At 47.8% G+C, this 19,543-nt stretch overlaps 1 protein-coding gene across 1 annotated transcript; it reads left to right on the top strand.

Moving 5' to 3' along the window:
- Positions 1-6,522: 6,522 nt before the first annotated feature.
- LOC121464397 (cytochrome b-c1 complex subunit 1, mitochondrial) lies at positions 6,523-18,513 on the top strand. The gene is made up of 13 exons (XM_041677332.1): positions 6,523-6,659; positions 6,890-7,030; positions 10,533-10,619; positions 11,936-12,065; positions 12,737-12,935; positions 13,358-13,437; positions 15,875-15,990; positions 16,173-16,316; positions 16,431-16,591; positions 16,708-16,793; positions 17,436-17,524; positions 17,812-17,887; positions 18,326-18,513. Exons 1-13 carry the CDS (start codon positions 6,591-6,593, stop codon positions 18,388-18,390), a joined length of 1,443 nt encoding a protein of 480 aa, XP_041533266.1. The 5' UTR covers positions 6,523-6,590; the 3' UTR covers positions 18,391-18,513.
- The last annotated feature ends 1,030 nt before the right edge of the window (positions 18,514-19,543 follow it).

The following is a 19,543-nucleotide window of genomic DNA, read 5'->3' as shown; positions in this document are numbered from 1 at the left end:
AGATGAAGAACCAAGGATAACTCCTAGCTTTGTTTTGTTTTTCTTTTTTAAGACAAGCTCTTGCTATGTAGCTCTGACTAGCCAAGAGACTCACTGTGTAGACCAGGTTGGCCTTGAATTTACATCAGTTTGCTTGCCTCTGCCTCACCAGGGCTGGGCCCAAACACATGCCCTCCTCTATGAGCATGTGTGCATGTATGTTTACATGTGTGTATGCAGATTTGTGTGTGTGTGCACATACATGTACCTTAAATTGGAGGCCAGAGGAAGGGGTCAGGTGACCTCCCTGACTGCTCACTTTCTTATATAACATGGAGGCAGGACGTTTTGGTAAATCTGGAGCTTACCTTTTCAGCTAGTCTGGTTGACAGCTTGCTGGGGATTCCTTGACTCCCACCCCTGTGAGCTGGGGTTACAGATGACTCTCCATGTCCACCCAGCTGTTACTCAGGCTCTAGGGATCCGAACTCTGACCTGAACTCCTGTCCTCCCTGTGTTCAGCTGCTGAGCTGTCTCCCCAGGCTCTTTAGGCACGAAGTCTGTGTTAAACAAAAGCACTGATGCCACTTATAAGCCTCTAGCTTGGTGAGTTTTCATAATAGAAACACAGTTCTTGAGTGACTATCACCTGAGGCAAGAGGCCCCTGTCCATAGGCCCTTCCATCATCTCTCCCTCCTCTCTCCAAGAACATCTGTGCCCGCAGTGCTATGCTTTCTTTGAGAACCTTGAAGGTGCCCCTCTGTGATTTTTTTTTTTGGCTTTCTATGTCTTTCCATCTTTTCTCCTCCTCCTCTTTTTAATTTTTGTTTTGTTTTGTTTGTTTTTTCTAGACAGGCTTTCTCTGTGTAGCCCTGGCTTCCCTGGAAGCAGCTCTATAGACCAGGCTGGCCTTTAACTCAGAGATTCACCTGCCTCTCCACCACCACCACTAGGCTTCTTTTCTTCCTGTGTTGGAGAACAAACCTCGTCTATCATCTGCTTGGTAAGCACTCTCCAGCTGAGCTATGACCTCAGCAACCCTCTTTCCCTCTCCTTTCTCTCCCTCTCTCTGTTTCTCTCCCTTCCTTCCTTCTTTCCTTCCTTTTTTCCTTCCTTCTTTTCTTCCTTTCTTCTTTCATCAGGGGCTCACATAGACCAGACTGCAGCTGATACCCGGAAATGTTTCCTGTACAGATGAGCTGGTGGTTCACACCTGTAATCCCTGCCTTTAGGAAGCTAAAGCAGTAGTATTGTGAATTTGGAGAAAGCCTCAGCTGCTTTTCAAGATCCTGCATAGCTGGTTGGTAGTGGCACACGCCTTTAATCCCAGCACTCAGGAGGCAGAGGCAGGCAGATCTTTGTGATTTGAGGCCAGCCTGGTCTACAGAGCAAGTTCCAGGTCAGCCAAGGCAACACAGAGAAACCCTGTCTTAAAAAACTAAACAAAACAAAAAGATCCTGTGTGAAACAAGTGTGTGTGTGTGTGTGTGTGTGAGAGAGAGAAAGAGAGAGTGAGAGAGTGTGTATGTGTGTGTGTGAGAGAGAGTGTGTGTGTGTGAGAGAGAGTGTATGTATGTGTGTGTGTGTGTATGTGTGTGTATGTGACAGAGAGAGAGAGAGTGTGTATGTGTGTGTGTGAGAGAGAGTGTGTATGTGAGAGAGAGAGTGTATGTATGTGTGTGTGTGTGTGTGTGTGTGTGTGTGTATGTGACAGAGAGAGAGAGAGAGAGAGAAAGAGAGAGAGAGAGTACTACTCTTACACAGGACCTGAGTTTGGTTCCCAGCACCACATTGGGTGATTCACAACTGCTCACTACAACTTTAGGGGCTCCACGACCCCGAGGGCAGCTGTACTCGTGTGCACAAACATACACATAATGTATGCATTCAGGTCATTAAAAATAAATCAATTAATTCATCCAAATTATAGGAAAGAAAACATATGGGGGTAAAGAAAAAAAGAGGCACAAAACAGAAGAGATGGGGCAAAGCCCCAAGTAACTTGACTTGTCCCTCAAGATGCTTCAGGGAAGAAATAAAAAATGCTGGAGGCCAGAAGCTCTGGTAAAAGCTGTCTCAGTGGATCTGGACTTGCACCACCACCTGCCTGCCTTGCTCTAAGTGGGACAGAAGTTCAGGTAGAGTGTAGATCCCGAGCATCTGAGTAACATCTGGGTGGGCCTGGAGGGCTGTGTGTAACCCCAGCCGACAGGGCAGGAGGTAGGAATCCCCTAGCAAGCTGACAGGCAGAATAGCTAGAGGAGAAGGAAGGCAGTGTCTGTGGAGGGTCTCACCGGAGCCAGTTTTCTCCAAAGACAATTTGCTACTGATTCATTTTCACAGTCAATTCATGCCCCACCTCTGGGAGAACCTGCTCGTGCCCTCTGGACTTGAGCATTTCATAGTCCTCCCATGAGTCTGGTGTTTACCACTTAAGATGCTTCTCCGTGACTGGGATCTGAGTAACGTTCTGTTTTCATGTTTCTGGAAAGCTCTTATCATTATTATGATAGTCCACATACTGGTCACTCAAGAAATCTATTTGTTTGATTTTTTTTTAAGTCTTCAGCTGAGACAGCAAAGGGAATGGTTTGTTGCACCTGTTGTGCTTGGGCATGAATGAGAACTGAACTCCCGAATGCCGTAGGTCCAGGGCAGAGAACCAACAGGAATTTTTTTCACTTCCAAGCATGGCAGGGCTCTCACACATTGGCAGTGAGGAGGTGATACAAGTCCCAGATCGGCTGAGACAAATTTTACCAGCATTCCAGGCCTCTGGCATTCCTTGTGTCTGTCCCAAAAAATCTAGCTCACCCAGGCCCTGCCTCATCTCTCTGGTTTTGGGCTTCAGCTGAGTCTTGGCTTCATCCTCCACTCTGTTCTCATGGCGCAGAAGTCTGAATGAGGGAGACAGTCCTAAGGCCAAGAGCATGTTTGACTCTGAAATATTTTCTAGCTGTTTATTCTTCCAACACATGATCCAGCTACAAGGTAAAGATCACACAGGCGTGGGAATCCTGATGGGAAGAAGTACTGAACACAAAGGAGGTTTGTTCTCATAGAATGACAAATAATTATAATTATTGTTTAGTTTAGCCAGGCATGGTAGCCAGGCCTTTAATCTCAGCACTCTAGAGGCAAGGGCAAGTGGATCTCTGTGAGTTTGAGGAAAGCCTGGTCTCTCTCTCTATATATATATAGCAAGTTCTAGGCCAGCCAGGGATACATAGTGATGTTTTATCTCTCTCCCTCTCTCTCCGAGACAGGGTCTCACTACATAGCTCAGGAACTCTAGGTCGACCAGGCTGGCCTTGAACCCACAGAGATCCTCCTGCCTCTGTCTCCCAAGTGTTGGGATTAAAAGTGTGCACCACTGTGCCCAGCTGAGACCCTGTCTCAGACAAACAAACAAAAAACAAAAATAAACAAAACCCAGTTATGTGATACTGGGGAAGGAGCGCAGGATCTTGTACGAACTATCATTAAACCATGTTCCAGTCTGGCAAATAATTATGTTTTAAATTTTTATCTATTTGTGTGTGCATGAGGGGTCTGAGGACAAGTTCGTGGAGTTAGTTCTTTCCTTCCACCAATATGACTTCCAGGAATTGAATCTGGGTGGTCAGGCTTAACAGCAAGAATCTTTACCCATCTCACTGGCCCAGTAATGAATTAAAAAAAAAAACAAAACTGGGGCTGGAGAGCTGGATCAGAAGTTAAGAACATTTACTGCTCTCGCATAGGATCCAGGTCCCATTCCCATCACCCACACAACAGCTCATAACCATCTATAACGCAAGTTCCAGAGGATCCGATTCCCTCTTCTGGCCTCTGAGAGCACCAGCCACACACGTGGTACATGTACATACACTCAGGAAATAGGCAATACACTCAATACCCATAAAAGATTTAAAAGTAAATCTTTTAAAAAACAAAAGCCACCAGCCTGGTCTACAAGAGCTAGTTCCAGGACAGGCTCCAAAACCACAGAGAAACCCTGTCTCGAAAAACCAAAAAAAAAAAAAAACAAAAAAAAAAAAAACAAAAAAACAAAAGCCCACAAGAGGCTGGAGAGATAGATGGCTTAGTGGTCAAGAACATTTGCAGCTGTGATAGAGGACCCAGGTACAGTTCCCAGCACAATAGTCCACAACTGTCTACAACTCTAGTTCCAGGGGATTCAGAGTCCTCTACTAGCCTCCATACAGGCAGACAAACCCTTTCCACATTAAAAACAAAAAAGCAAACCTCTAAAACAACACCATGAGATCTACTGATGTGATGATACAAGAGTTGTCAAATATTCAGATTCTAAACCACTGCAAAGAGACATTCTGGTGGAAAAGGGCCTTGTAAATGTCTTTCTATTTATATTGAAATGTCTTCTCATTTGGCTGATGCAACTTCTGAAGCTCTGTGAGGTGCACAGACAGAACTGAGTAGGAGGGCCATCTGGTTTACCACTCGGGGTTTAAGGTCTCAGGAGGACCTGCGAAGGAAGATCAGGTTGGTTGTTGTTTTTGGTTGCACCGCACAGGCTTCCAAACAGCACACTCCATTTTCATTATAGCATGTAGCTGAAAGTCTTATAAATGGTCACATTAAAGTCTGGGATGGCAAAAAAAAAAAAAAAAAACCACAGGAGTCATAAACAGGAGAAACATAGATAAATGTAAGGTACTGTCTTGAAACAGAAAAATGACATTAGCTTAAAAAAAAACACAACTCAAGGAAATCTGTGCAAACTGTGGACTTTAGTTAATGATGAACCAATAATGGCCCATTAATAATAATAGATGACCTATACCAATGTAAGATGTCAATAAAAGGGGAGCTGCTCCCTTGTGCTTATGGGAGTGCATGGTGGATCTCTGTACCATCTGCTCACCGGTTCTGTAAACTTAAGGCTGCTCTATAAGTGACTCGGCACTTTTGTACAAGCCTGGTGACCCGCATTTGATCCCTGGAATCCATGTAAAGGTGGAAGGAGAGAACTGATGCCCCAAAGTTGTCCTCTGACCTTTGAACACGTGTAGGGACATGCCCCCCCATCAAGTACACATATACAAGTAACAGATAATAAAAACAATTTTAAATTAAAAATTAACATCGACAAAAAGCTGATAGAGGGCTGAGGTCGTAGCTCAGTGGTGGTGCTTGCCTAGCACTCCTGAGACACTGACTTTTCTTCTTAGCACCACAGAAATCTTAGTATGGGGGGGTGTAGGAGTTCAGAAGTTCAAGGTCATCCTTGTCTACAGGACACCCTGTCTTTCAAAGAAGAGAAGCAGGTTTGTTTTGTGTGTTAGTTGAGACAGGCTCTCACTATATAGGCCTGGCTCACTGTACATACCAGGCTAGTCTGGAAGGCAAACGATCTATGTGCTCTTGCCTCTTGAATCCTGGGATTAAAGGCATTTACCACCATATCCAGCAACTCAGAAATTTAAAAGATTTTGTTTCGGGGCTGGAGGGATGGCTCAGTGGTTAAGAGCATTGCCTGCTCTTCCAAAGGTCCTGAGTTCAATTCCCAGCAACCACATGGTGGCTCACAACCATCTGGAATGAGGTCTGGTGCCCTCTTCTGGACTGCAGACATACACACAGACAGAATATTGTATACATAATAAATAAATAAATAAAGATTTTGTTTCACTTTATTTCCTCTCTAAATCCTAATTTTGGTACACAAATTCTCAATCAATATACACTAAGCATCTTTTGTTTGATTTCAGATAAGTTTTTTTTGTTTTGTTTTACTTTTTGTTTTTTTAAGACAGGGTTTCTCTTTGTGACAGCACTGGCTGTTCTGGAATTCACTTTGTACACCAGGTTGCCCAGATAAATTTTTTAAAAACGTTTTGAAAAGATCACAAATGTAGGAAAATCATTTTCATTAAAAAAGAGAGAGAGGGGATTAGTTTTTGGTTTGCCAAACAAAGAAATCCTGTTTCACAAATTAACCTTTACATGTTCCGTTTTTCATACACCCCACCCCACCCCCCGCCCTTTGGAGACACTGTCTTACACAACCCAGGCTAGTTTTGAACTCCTTACACAGGGCAGGATGCTACTTCTGTGCCTCCATTTCCTAAGTGCTGACATTCAATATTGCTTTGGCAATATACTATTAAACGTTTTTCAGGTCAACCATTTAGACATTTTATTCTTTCAAACTAAGTTCAGTGGTCACCTTGTTGCTAGGGAATCACTGGCAGGCTGGTGCTTCGCTTCAGCCAATTCCCGGGTTTGTGCACCCCGCCCTCCAGGCCCAGGCAGTGCTGCTGCTGCTGCTGCTGGCGTGCAGTGCACACCGCGCTCCCGCAGCTGGAGAGAAACAGTGCACAGCGCCTCCCTCAGGTGGAAGAAGGCATGACCGGGACAGCAGAAGGGCCAGCAGCAGGCTGATGGACAGCCGGCTAAGCAGAGTCTATCAATGGCTTAGAACCAAAGGAAAAAACGAACATTAATTCTTGCGAATAGACCCGATGCCCGTCAGGGGGCGATCGAGCGCCAAGTCTTCCGTACGGCGCCTGCGTCTCCGCCTCAGACTCCGCCTTCTCAGTTTTGCGCATGCGTGACGCGGCTTTACGCCGACAGGAAGTAGAAGATGGCGGCGTCCGCAGTCTGCCGGGCTGCTTGCTCCGGGACGCAAGTGCTCCTTCGCTCCGGCCGCACGGTGAGCTGGCGGCGAGAACGCTGCTCTGCGAGGCTCAGGGCTTCCGCACGCAGACGAGGAGCAGGCTGTCAGTAGTGGCCGCGCCGAGTGGAGAGGTCGCGGGGTCAGGGCCGTGGGAAGGTCACCGCGGAGGGCGGGGATGGCTGCCTTCTCTGGCTTGGGCCTGAGAGCCGGGGTCCCACTGTCAGAGGCTCGGAGAGCAGTTCTTACAGGGTCGTCTTCTTCCTTAGCCGGCCCTGCTGAGGTCACCCGCCTTGCGGGGTACCGCCACCTTCGCCCAGGCGCTCCAGAGCGTGCCGGAGACCCAGGTCAGCGTGTTGGACAACGGGCTGCGCGTGGCCTCGGAGCAGTCCTCCCACCCTACCTGCACTGTGAGTTATCGCCAGCCCTCTAGACGGGCCCGAAGTGTGTTCCCAGGTTGGGATATGACCTTGGGCCGCCTTCTCCCGCGTTTTGGGTGGAGACTGGCTTACTGCCGCCAGATTTGATTTGTCCGTGTACCTGACTTCAGCCCTGCCCTAACTTAATAGCGGCAGCCCTCCAGCCAACATTACGGTGCTTGCCAAGGACGGGGCCCAATTCTTTTCCAGCTTTTTGTACCAACGGCAAGAGAGAAGTGATTATTGTTTTAAAATGACAAAAAAAAATTATATTTCAGAGACTTGAGGTGACTTTCAGAAAGACATCCAGATCTATTAGACTCACCACCTATGCTATATAATCTGTAGCTATACCAGGAATGCACTTCAAAAAATACCTCTGAGGGGCTGGAGAGATGGCTCAGAGGTTAAGAGCATTGCCTGCTCTTCCAAAGGTCCTGAGTTCAATTCCCAGCAACCACATGGTGGCTCACAACCATCTGTAATGAGGTCTGGTGCCCTCTCCTGGCCTGCAGGCATACACACAGACAGAACATTGTATACATAATAAATAAATAAATATTTTTTAAAAAAATAAATGAAAATAAAAAATACCTCTGAAGGGCTGGGAAGATGGCCGAGTGTGTAAAGTGCTTGCTACTCAAGCATGAGAGCCTGAATTGTGGAACTCTAATATACCTACATAATTTGGATCCCCAATGTGGCAATTTGGGTCTGACACCTGTACTGAGGAAGGTGGAGACTAGTGTGTCTAGTCTTTACTGTTTATGTGTTTGAGTGGTTTGCCCACATGCATGTATGTGTACCATGTGTGCATGAAGCCCATGGAGGCCCAAAGAGACTTCAAATCCTCTGGAACTGGAGTTACAGATGGTTGAGAGCCACCATATGGGTGCTGGGAATTGAACCTTGATCCTGTGGAAGAGCAGCCAGTGCTCTTCTCCACCATCTTACCATGCCACATACACATAGACACATATTTAAAAATAAAAGTTTTCTTTCCTGTCCAGTTTTTCTGTATAGCCCTGGCTATCCTGGAACTCACTCTATAGACCAGGCTAGCTTTGAACATGGAGATCCACCTGCCTCTGCCTCCCAAGTGCTGGGGTTAAAGACATACATCACCACTACCTGGTTAGGGCTTTATGTTTTTATTGACTGATTTAGTTTTCCAGGGACAAATAATGTCTTGTGATCTAAATTGTTGCCAAACACAGGGCATAGTGGTAGGCAACTTGCTTGATACTTGAGAGATACTTGACTCTAAGAAAGCTTAGTAAATCATGCTTTATTCCGCAGACTCTAAGGTACTATGATTGTGAGGAGTTCCAAAGAAAGAATGGTATCAGTTAAAATCAAAGGATGCTGTGGATTGTAGTCATTTAAGGTGAATGTTTGGAGCTAGCAAGATGATTCTATGGTTAAAGTTGTTTACTGTGCAACCACGAGAAGAGGAGAACACATCCCAGCACGCAGATAACAAGCTAGGAGTTCTTCGAATGTCTGCAGCTCCAGCCTTGATGGATAGGGTATCCACCTCCTGCCACCATGTGCACACAGGTGCACATGCATTCACACAAAGAGCAAAACACATGTATACTACACAATAGTGTATCAACATCTGTTTGCAAAGCATGTGGAAAACTTAAGGCAACAATGAACAGATAATAAAAAGCTTGCTCATGTGGGTAAGTAGTGTGTTTCGCAGCACGCTGGGAAACATTCAATTCTTGCTTACCTATAATCCTGGTACTGGGATGTGGGGACAGGAGGATTGGGAATTCAAGGCTATTTTCAGCTACAGAATAAATTCAAGGCCAGCATGAGCTACATGATACCCTTTCTCAAAAAACAAGAAAACCCAAAAAGAATATAAGATTCACACTCAGAAGGTAGAAGCAGGTGGATCTCTGAGTCCAGTCCAGCCAGGAGTACATAGTAGTGAGACCTAGGAATATTAAGTTGTTTTTTTTTTTTTTGAGCCAGGGTTTCTCTGTGTAGCTTTGGAGTCTGTCCTGGAACTCACTCTGTAGACCAAGCTGGCCTCAAACTCACAGAGATCCACCTGTCTCTGCCTCCCATGTGCTGGGATTAAAGGCATGTGCCATCACCACCCAGTTAGAATATTAAGATTCTGAGGCATGGTAGAAGGGGTGACTGGAGAGACGGCTCAGTGGTTAAAAACTTCTACAGTTTTTGCAGAAGAATCAAGCTCTATTCCCAGCACCCACTTCAAGTAACTCACAACTGTCTGTAACCCTAGCTACAGGGGTCACCAACACCCTCATGTACATATGCAGGAAAGCACTAGTTCACATAAAATAAAAATAAATCATTAAAAAAAAATTCTTTGACGTCTGTAGGTGTACATCAGTGGTAAAGCAATTGCTAAGTATTCCTGAGGCTTTGTGTTTGAACTCCGGTACTGTAATAGGATGAAGTCTTCCCTGAAGCTGAACACAATGGCGTGTACTTACAGTCCTAGACATCTGAGAGATTGAAAGATGAGGATTGTTTAACCCAGAAGTTCAGAACCAGCCTAGTGGCATGGCCAGACTCCATGTTGAAAAGTTACTGAGTTATAGGGTTTCACTATGGAAGTTATTTTCTCTTTGTTTTTCATACAAAGTCTCACTATGTAACCCTGGTTGGGCTGGAACTTGCCATGTAGACCAGGCTGGCCCCAAACCTACGTCTGCTAGGATTAAAAGTGTGTGCCACCACACCCTGCTTCAGCACCTTTTTATTTATTTTTTTTTTTAAATATTTTTATGGTTTATTTAACTTTATTTTATGTGCATTGGTGTGAAGTGTCAGATCCTCTGGAACTGATCTTCAGACAGTTGTGAGCTGCCATGTGGGTGCTGGGAATTGAACCCGGGTCCTCTGGAAGAGCAGTCAGTGCTCTTAACCACTGAGCCATCTCTCCAGCCCTTCAGCACCTTTTTAAAATGATGACGTGCAAGGTGTCTAAGTCAGGAGCTTTCCTCCTATCACAGGCTAGCCTCGAACTCATGATCCTGCTTCTGCCTTCCATAGTGCTGGGGTTACAGGTCACCATACCCTAACTTGCATATAATTCTTAGAGTGTAGAGCATGGACTGTTGTCTGTGAATGATAGGCTTCGTGCACAGAAGAAAAGAGAATTAACTAGTTGTGGAGCCAGGTAAATGGACACAGTTGAGAGAATAAGGTGGGGGGATTTCTGTGCATTCAAAGCCAGGTTAGGCTTCAAAGCATGGCAGTGCCTTAAAGATGAACACCAGAAATGCTCCTGGTTGCCTTTGATAGCCCATGCAGAAACCTGTGTCAGGTAAAAGGTGAGGCAGTGTAGTCATGTGGACTTTCCCTGTGCTGTGGGCTCTCCTGTCTCTGTGGGGCTCTTATTGGAGCAGCTCTGTCCACAGTGCCGCCTAGGAGGATGTTAGGGTTATTTCGTGGCTGGGAACTAGGCTGATTTGTTGGTTCCTTTTGTTGGTGGTTTCTTGTACAGGTGGGAGTGTGGATTGATGCTGGCAGCCGGTATGAGACTGAGAAGAACAATGGGGCAGGCTACTTTTTGGAGCATCTGGCTTTCAAGGTAAGTCTCTTGAAGTCCATGATTCCCCTCAGTGTGGACCGCCTGTCTCAAAAGACCAGAGTCCAAAAAATTAGTCTCCTGATTGTGGAACTTTTGGGGCATAATTGCTGGCTATGCTTTTGGGAAGGAGCAGTATGGGCGTAGTTTTTTCTGAGTGTTTATCTGGTGAGTCCTTGACTGAGGTCCCCCTTCCAGGTTGCAGTCCCACATACAGTGGCAGGGACTTGGAGCCGCTAATCACGTTACATCCGCAGTCAAGAGCAAAGGGCAGGCCAGGCGGTAGTGGCGCATGCCTTTAATCCCAGCACTTGGGAGGCAGAGGCAGGCAGATCTCTGTGAGTTCGAGACCAGCCTGGTCTACAAGAGCTAGTTCCAGGACAGGCTCCAAAACCACAGAGAAACCCTATCTCGAAGAAAGAAAAAAAAAGAGCAAAGGGCAGGTTAGGCTGTCAAGAGAACTCTGGTTATTAGGCACCACTTGCTCAGCCCTGTTGTCCTGTCCCTAACTGGCTCTAAACAGCCTATGATACTGTCTGCTCAACTGAGGGCCTACTCAGTGTGTTGAATACAGACGCTTGAGGGAGGTATGTGTTGGAATTTCAACCTTTGAAGGCAGATCCTGTATTCTGTGGCTCCTGGTTTGGATTTTTTTTTAAATGTTGGACACTAAATTGTAGTAGTATCAAAGAGTTCCACAATAATAAGAAATGGACTGTAGGAGCTGGCGAGATGGCTCAGCAGTTAAGAGCACTGACTGCTCTTCCAGAGGTCCTGAGTTCAATTCCCAGTAACCACATGGTGGCTCACAGCCATCTGTAATGTCATTTGGTGCCCCCTTCTGGTGTGCAGGTGTACATGGAAGAAATGTTGTATATATAATAAATAAATGTAAAAAAAAAATAAAGTTGCAGAATTTACTAAAAAAAAAAGAAATGGAGTATAACAAAGATTTATTTATTTGGGGATAAACTCACAGTAAGGGTAGCAATCTGCAGTTCTCTGTGTGCGCTGGAAACTGGAACCGAATCCTGCAGAAAAAGCGCCCCCTCCTCCACTTGCTTCCATCTGCACTTAACAGTACATGAGACCACACCCAAAGTGGGCCAGTACCTTAGAGGCTATTGGCTGAAGGCATTCCCACAACATAAATGTACACTGTGTATTTGCCGATTGCATCTCCTGGAACTGGGGTTAGGAATGGCTGTGAGCCACCACGTGGGTGCTGGGAACCAAGCCTGCATCCTCTGCAAGAGCAGCCAGTGCTCTTAACCGCTGAGCCAGCTCCAGCCCCTGATCCTTTTGATGTCTGATTCCAGGGAACAAAGAATCGTCCTGGCAATGCCTTAGAGAAGGAGGTGGAGAGTATGGGGGCTCATCTTAATGCCTATACCACTCGGGAGCACACTGCTTACCTCATCAAGGCGCTGTCCAAGGACCTGCCAAAAGGTAACCCCTGGAGGAAGGCATGGGCATAGAAGGGTAGGTCTCCAGGGCTGCAGAAGTCAGGCTCCCAAGAGTTCCAGACTGTCCCCAGAACTGGACTTCCCACTGGGCTGTGGCCTTATTGAAAGCAACTAATCTGAGTGTAGACCAGTGGGAGATGTCTTTTTTTTTTTCCATGTTTCAAGACAGGTTTCTCTGTAGCTTTGGAACCCATTCTCAAACTAGCTCTTGCGACCAGGCTGGCCTCTTACTCACAGAGATCTGCCTGCCTCTGCCTCCTGAGTACTGGGAGTAAAGGTGAGCACCAGTACCACCTAGCTGGGATGTGCCAGCTTTTTAAGCTTTTTTTTTTTCTTTCTTTTTTTAAACTGTATGTGTGTTGGTGTAAGCTTGGTCAGAGGTAGCTTAGCAGGAGTCAGTTATCTCTTCCCACCATGTGGGCTCTGGTACTCAGACTCAGATCAGCATGCTTGGTGGCCAATGTCCTTACCCACTGAGTCAGCTCCTAAGTTTTTTGATATAACTTCAATTTGATATAATTCAAAATTGACTTTGAATTCACTGTGTAGCCTGGGCGTCCTTGAACACTTGGTAATCCTCCTACTTTGGCCTCCCAAATGTTGGGATTGGGGTGTGTAGCACGATGCCCGGCTAACACAACCTTCCGTGTCCAGTTGTGGAACTCCTGGCAGACATTGTGCAGAACTGCAGTCTGGAAGACTCCCAGATCGAGAAGGAACGAGATGTGATCCTGCGGGAGATGCAGGAAAATGATGCCTCTATGCAGAACGTGGTCTTTGATTACCTGCATGCCACAGCATTCCAGGGTACACCTCTGGGCCAGGCTGTAGAGGGGCCCAGTGAGAATGTCAGGTGAGAGGAGCTGGGTGAGGTTGAAGCAGTGCATGTCCCCATCAGCCAGAGTGCAGGTTGTCTAGCTGCCTCTGTTGTTTTCCCAATTCATAGAATTGTTGTGTTGCCTTCTGGTCCTATGACCCTGTCTAGGGTCTTCACTTGTCTTGGACTCTGTGTGGGATATCCTGACAGTCTAGGGGAGGGAGCATCTAGGTGTGCCTTCTGTGTACCACTGTCCTCTGTTGGGAGTGTACACAGTGGGAATCTGATGCCCTTTCAGAGCCCAGTATTAGCTCACACCTTTCTCAGCGTGTTGCCCTGTGGGTCCTGAAGGGTAGGTGACGAGGCTGGATTGAGAGGGGTGTGTTAGAGCCTGCTCTGCAGAGATGCCATACCTCTTCTTGGCCACATTTTGGGTGACTCAGCTACATGTTTTGCAGGAGGCTGTCGCGCGCAGACTTGACTGATTACCTCAACAGGCATTACAAAGCTCCTCGAATGGTGCTGGCTGCAGCTGGAGGTGAGTGATGGGTTTGCTGAAGCCCTGGCCAGGAGGGCCTAAACCTTGCTTATCAATGCCTGTGTCCTCTGGTCCTGACCATAGAGGACTCCAGTGAGCTCTGTGCCTGTTCTGTCATTGAGGTATGTGATCCTTCTATGATTTGAGATGGGCTGGGATCTCATTCTGCTGCCACCACTGACACTGGCCATACAGGGATACCCCTTTAGTATGTGCCTCAGTTTGGCTGCCAGCTCCTGCCTGTGCCTCAAACCTCTTAGCCTCACCTAGTCCTAGAATACCCTGTTTGTGGGCCAATTCCTTATAGCCTTGCCATTGAGTGCCACCAACAGTGGCTCTTTGATGATGTACATTTGATGGTGACTGTGGCCACCTTAAAAGGGAGGCACAGAATTTAGCAGCGGTTTTAATAAGAGCTTAGAGGTGGGTGGGGAGCATATGTCATTTGAACAAATTTCTAAAGGGTGGTAGTTGTCAGTTAGTGGGGACCTGGACAAAGAGGAAAGGTAGTACCCCGACCTGGATTACTTTAAGGCTTGCTCTGTTCCCGGATGGGGTCAGAGTAAGGCGGGCTAACTAGGGACGATGTGACAGGTCCCCTATGGAGATGGCAGGAGCAAGGGGGAGCAGTGGACGGATCCCACATAGTTTCTGATGCAGGTCTTGTGTAGGTCTAGCTGTGGCTGGGGAAGCAGACTTGCTTAAAACTTGCCACCAAGGTGGGAGAAAAAGCCCAGGAAGAACACAACAGGGAACTGGGAACCAAGAGCAGCGACAATTACTAACCCATCAGACTTTCTTGAGTCTTAGCAGGCTTAAGGCAGGTTGTCCTGTAATGGTGCTCACCTGTCAGGGTATGCCCCATGGCGTCTTATGAGGTGTCTGGCACAGAGTCCTACCTAAGGTGTGTGTTTATGATGTTCCTTGTCCTTGACCTCAGCTCCCCAGGCTCCCAGGGTAAATTGTAGCCCTGCAGGAGCACCTCTTTTTGCCACACCTTCAGGGCTGTCAGTGAGGTCTGTGGTAGAGCTTGAGAGGACAGTGCCATAGCCTTGTGCTCAGCCTGTACCAGTTCCCTCAGTGCAAGCAAGACGATGCTTCTGGGGGGAGGGCCGATGCTCATGGCATATGACAAACCATTGCCCCTTTTGTCTGATTCTCTGATTTTTTAAATATGTGTTTGTGTGTGTGTGTGAGTGCACTCATGTCCTTGCTTGCACATCCCAGGACAACCACAGAGTTGGTTCTCTCCAACCAATGCGGATCTCAAGGATCAAACTCAGTCACCAGACTTTGCAGTAGGTGCCTTTATTACTGAGCTGCTGGTTGACCCAGAGATTAATTTATTTATATTTTTTATTTATGTGACTACATGTGTCTGTGTATGTATGCAGAAAGCATGTGGTGCTCATGGAAGTCAGAGAGGGTGTTAGATCCCCTGGAGTGAGTTATGTGCAGTTGTGAACTGCCCGACATTGGTGCTGGGAACTGAACTCTCAGGTCCTCTGGAAGAGCAGGAATCTCTCTTAACTGCTGAGCCATCTCTCCAGCTCTACTTTTTTTGTGGTGCTGGGGTTGAACCTAAGGTGTTGTGCATGTTAGGCAAGATCTCTAAGCACTCAGATATCCTCCCATTCACCATTTTTAAAATAAATACATACATGCACATCTATCTATCTATCTTTTCAAGACAGAGTTTCTGTAGTTTTTTTTTTTTTTTTTTTTTTTTGAACACCTATCCTGGAGCTCACTCTGTAGACCAGGCTGGCCGTGAACTCACAGATATCCTCCTACCTCTACCTGTTTCTGCCTCCTAAGTGCTGGGATTAAAGGCCACTTTCTAGCTAAAATAATTTTTAAAATATTTCTTGTGGGGACTGGAGAAATGACTGAATGGTTAAGAGCACTTACTACTCTTCCAGAGGGCCCAGGTTTGGTTCCCACCACCCTCATGGCAGCCCACAACTGTCTATAACTCCAAGTTCTGACACCCTCACACAGACATACATGCAGGCAAAGCACCAATACACATAAAGTAAAAATAAATTAATTAAAAAAAAAACGACAATGTGTAAGAGCGTTTTGCCTTTCTGTATGTTTGTGTACCACACGTGGCTGGTGTTTACAGAGGTTAGAAGAGGGCATCAGACCTGAAACTAAAGTTACAGATGACTGTAAACCACCATGTAGGTGTTAGGAACCAATCCCTGGTCTGCAGGAACAAGCACTTTTAACTGCTGAGCCATCTCTCCAGATCCCTACCCTCCAAGTCCATTTTTGACTTCAGTGTGCCTGGGCCATGGGCTTCCTAGCCCTGGATTCCTAGCTTGCCTTTGAGACAGGATCTGCCTAGGGATCGTCCTTGTCCCTCCGTGTGTTCTCTCCTCTTCCTGTGCTTGGACTCTGGGTGACCGCTGACACCACTCTGTCCCCACAGGGGTGGAACACCGGCAGCTGCTTGATCTTGCCCAGAAGCACTTCAGCAGCGTATCCCGTGTGTATGAAGAGGATGCCATACCTGGTGTGACTTCATGTCGTTTCACTGGCAGTGAGGTGTGCTGCCTGGTGGCGGGATTGATGCTCTAAGCCGGTGACCTCTGGGAGGATCCTTGTGTGCATGGTTGTCTGTGTGATGTCAAATGCCTCAGGAATGAATCGGCAAGGGTCTGGCATCTCCCATTCTTTCTGTTTACTCAGGTCTGGTTTTCTGTCAGCCTTGACATGTATTGTTTCAGATCCGCCATCGTGATGACGCCTTGCCTTTAGCCCACGTGGCTATTGCAGTAGAGGGACCTGGCTGGGCTAACCCGGACAATGTGGCTCTCCAAGTAGCCAATGCCATCATTGGCCACTATGACTGCACTTACGGTGGTGGAGCGGTAAGTGCCAGGACAGGCATGGGACCTTCCCTCCAGGGAGAAGAGGATGCCGGTTGTGGAGCTTAGGACTGGGCCACAGACAAGAGGAGTGTTGATGGTCCTTGCCTTTCGCAGCACCTGTCCAGCCCACTGGCTTCTGTTGCTGTGGCTAACAAGCTTTGCCAGAGTTTCCAGACCTTCAACATCTCCTACTCTGACACTGGGTTGTTGGGCGCACACTTTGTCTGTAACGGCATGAGCATCGATGACATGGTCTTCTTCCTCCAAGCCCAGTGGTGAGTGTCACCTCAGTATTGCCACGGGAGCCGGGCTAGTAGGAAGCTAAGAGACCACACACGGTCTCCCAGAACAAACATCACTCCAAGCCCACTCTACCCCCACCCTGCTTTAGGATGCGCTTGTGCACCAGTGCTACAGAAGGCGAGGTGACTCGGGGCAAAAACATCCTCAGAAATGCCTTGGTGTCTCATCTGGATGGTGAGTCCTCATTCCTGCCGTGAGGAGACAATATGTCCTGTAGTGATCACAGTGACGTAGGCCTTGGCCGTGTGTGGTGTTTCACACTCTAATCCCAGCATTTGGGGGATAAGCCACCCTGAACTACACAGTCAGTTCTGGGCCAGACTGTAGTAGTACTTAGTAGTACTTGAGACCTTTTTTTTTTTTTTTTTTTTTTTTGTTTTTTTTTGAGATAGGGTTTCTCTGTAGCTTTGGAGCTTGTCCTAGAACTTGCTCTGTAGACCAGATTGGCCTCAAACTCACAGAGATCCTGGCATGCACCACAACTACCCAGTATGAGACCATATCTTTAAAAAACATAAAACAAAAAAAATTTGGCAAGGTGGCCCATGCCTTTATCCCAGCACTCTGGAGGTAGAGGTAGGCAGATCTTCTGAGTTAGAAGCAAGCCTGACCTGCCAGCTAAGGTACATAGCAAGAAAACAGAAGAAAGGGAGAGAAACCCCAGGTGCAGGGCTTGGAACTTTGGGTGTCAGTGGAGGTAGGCACTATTGTTGCGGCAGGTTGTTATGGTGATAGGATCAGAGCACGGTCCTAGAGGCTTCTGTAGGTCTGAGATTGGACTAGACTGACTTGTAAGCTTTTCCCCTTTCCTTGAAGGCACCACTCCTGTGTGTGAAGACATTGGTCGCAGCCTCCTGACTTACGGCCGCCGCATCCCTCTGGCTGAGTGGGAGAGCCGGATTGCGGTAATTGGACCCCAGGAGAGGGTCTAGAGCTGATGGGCCTCTGATACAACAAAAATTGCTCCCATAAGCATCTCTGTTACCCAAGACAGCTGCCAGTTGTAGGGGTGGGGGTAACCAGAGGGGTAACCAGATGACTGTGGACTAGGTAGGGAGAACCCTACCTACTCACCCTTTAGGTAGAGGAACAACCCCAAAGGACAAATAGGAAGTGTGGTTGACACAAGAAGATACTGGCTAAAGGGTTGCCTGGTACCTGTTACTCAGTGTTGTCTCTGCTTCCCCTACAGGAGGTGGATGCCCATATGCTGCGTGAGGTTTGCTCCAAGTATTTTTATGACCAGTGTCCAGCAGTGGCTGGATTTGGTGAGTAGTCTGGAAGGTCTGCTCTGCTGTTGCTTTCCTCTGGCTATTATCTTGTCCTCCTCTCCCGCCTCTGCTCCCCCATCCCAGCTTATTCTTTGAGAAGGAAATTAAGGTTCTCTCCAGTCACCTGGCTGCCAGGGAAGTTCTTTTTCAGAAAACCTGTCCCAACAGTTCCCTGACTCCTTGCCAAGCTCCTCCATTAATACCCCACCCACCCCCCAGCCCACCAGGCAGCAGGTACCCTGCATGTGGGGTGTGGCTGCCAGGGCCAGAGCATGAAAGGACAGGCTCTGCACCATGGGGAATGTGCTCTTGCCTCTTCCACTCAAAGCCTGTCTTGTGCTGCTCTGGGCAGCCTCTGTGCTGGGCGTGGCACAGGGCCAGGTGTCCCTGTGCAGGCCAGGCACTCCACCCTGACTCACCACCCTATCCCCACAGGCCCCATTGAGCAGCTCCCAGACTACAACCGGATCCGTAGCGGCATGTTCTGGCTGCGCTTCTAGGCAGGAAGTCTGTGCTGGCAGGCAAGAGGGTGGGGCCAGGGACTGGGGTCCTCTGCCACAAACTACCACTCCTGCTGCTCAGACGTATGCAGCCAATTACCACCAATAAAGTCCTATTGAGAATTGTGTTGTCCTTTCTTTAGTGTTGGCATGGAATCCACTGGGGAGCAAAGACTTCCTCACATTCTGTATGCTCTGAATCCTGCCCTCGTCTGATGTGTCCTCAGCCAGGGGCAAGTGTGGAGGCTGCAACTCAGAGGCCGGAAGCCTTTGATGCTTGCAGGGAGTTCGCCCAGCTGTTTCCACTCAGCTACATGGGGGACATTCCTTAGCCATCTTGTCCCAGGGGTGGGATGTGGGAGTTACGGAAACTCTAGGCCCAGTCTCTACCCTATTGATGTCCCAGTGTGGAATCTGGGAGCTTACATGGGAAACCCCTCACTGAAGACACTGTACAGAGTCACCCTCTGGTGGCCTCTGTTCTCTGCTGGAGTGGACTAGGAGGGGTTACCAGTGTCCCAGAGGAAGCCACTTCTGAGTGTGTGCTGTGGTTGTGGAGAGAATAGCCTGGGGCACAGTGTTCTGATTTGGTTTCTAACTGCTGTCTGGACAGGCAACGCAGGAATCCTTTGCCTCTGTTTGCCGCTGACTCAAGCTCCAAGAATAGCCCTGAGCTCAGTGGGGCCCAAGCCCCCTCCCTCCTCTAGGACTGTCCTAGGCAAGTCCTGAGCTGTTGGCCTAGTGGTCCCCTCCCCATTTTCTAAAGGCAGCCAGGACCTAACCCTCACCTAATAAAACTCTCAGCTGCTTTATCCCTCTGCTACCCCTTTAAGCTCTGATCTGGGAGAGACTTGGGTTTCTCTTCCTGTACTCCCCCAGGCTTCTCTAAGATTCCTAAGAAGGCCTGAAGGAAAGGTGGAAGGAAAGGGCCTGAACCTTTGAATATGAGCAGGGTTCTGGGGCAGCTTGTTGAGAGGGGCTGTTCCAAAGTCTCCCCAACACACTCTACTGGATGTAGCCAAACAAGCCTTGGCCCGTAGACTGTCCAGTGCCTTTCCCTCAGTTGTCAGGGGACAGGTCATCTTACTGTGTGCCCATCTGGAAGGAAACTTAGCACACAGCTTAGATGGGCCCAACCCTGGCTTTGTGTAGA

The sequence above is a fragment of the Microtus oregoni genome, unplaced genomic scaffold (assembly GCF_018167655.1).
Source record: "Microtus oregoni isolate MIOR12 unplaced genomic scaffold, Mior012 000028F_ref0000031, whole genome shotgun sequence".
NCBI classification, from domain to species: domain Eukaryota; kingdom Metazoa; phylum Chordata; class Mammalia; order Rodentia; family Cricetidae; genus Microtus; species Microtus oregoni.
The sequence above is the reverse complement of the archived record's forward strand: the minus strand, read 5'-3'. Positions and strand labels throughout refer to the sequence as shown.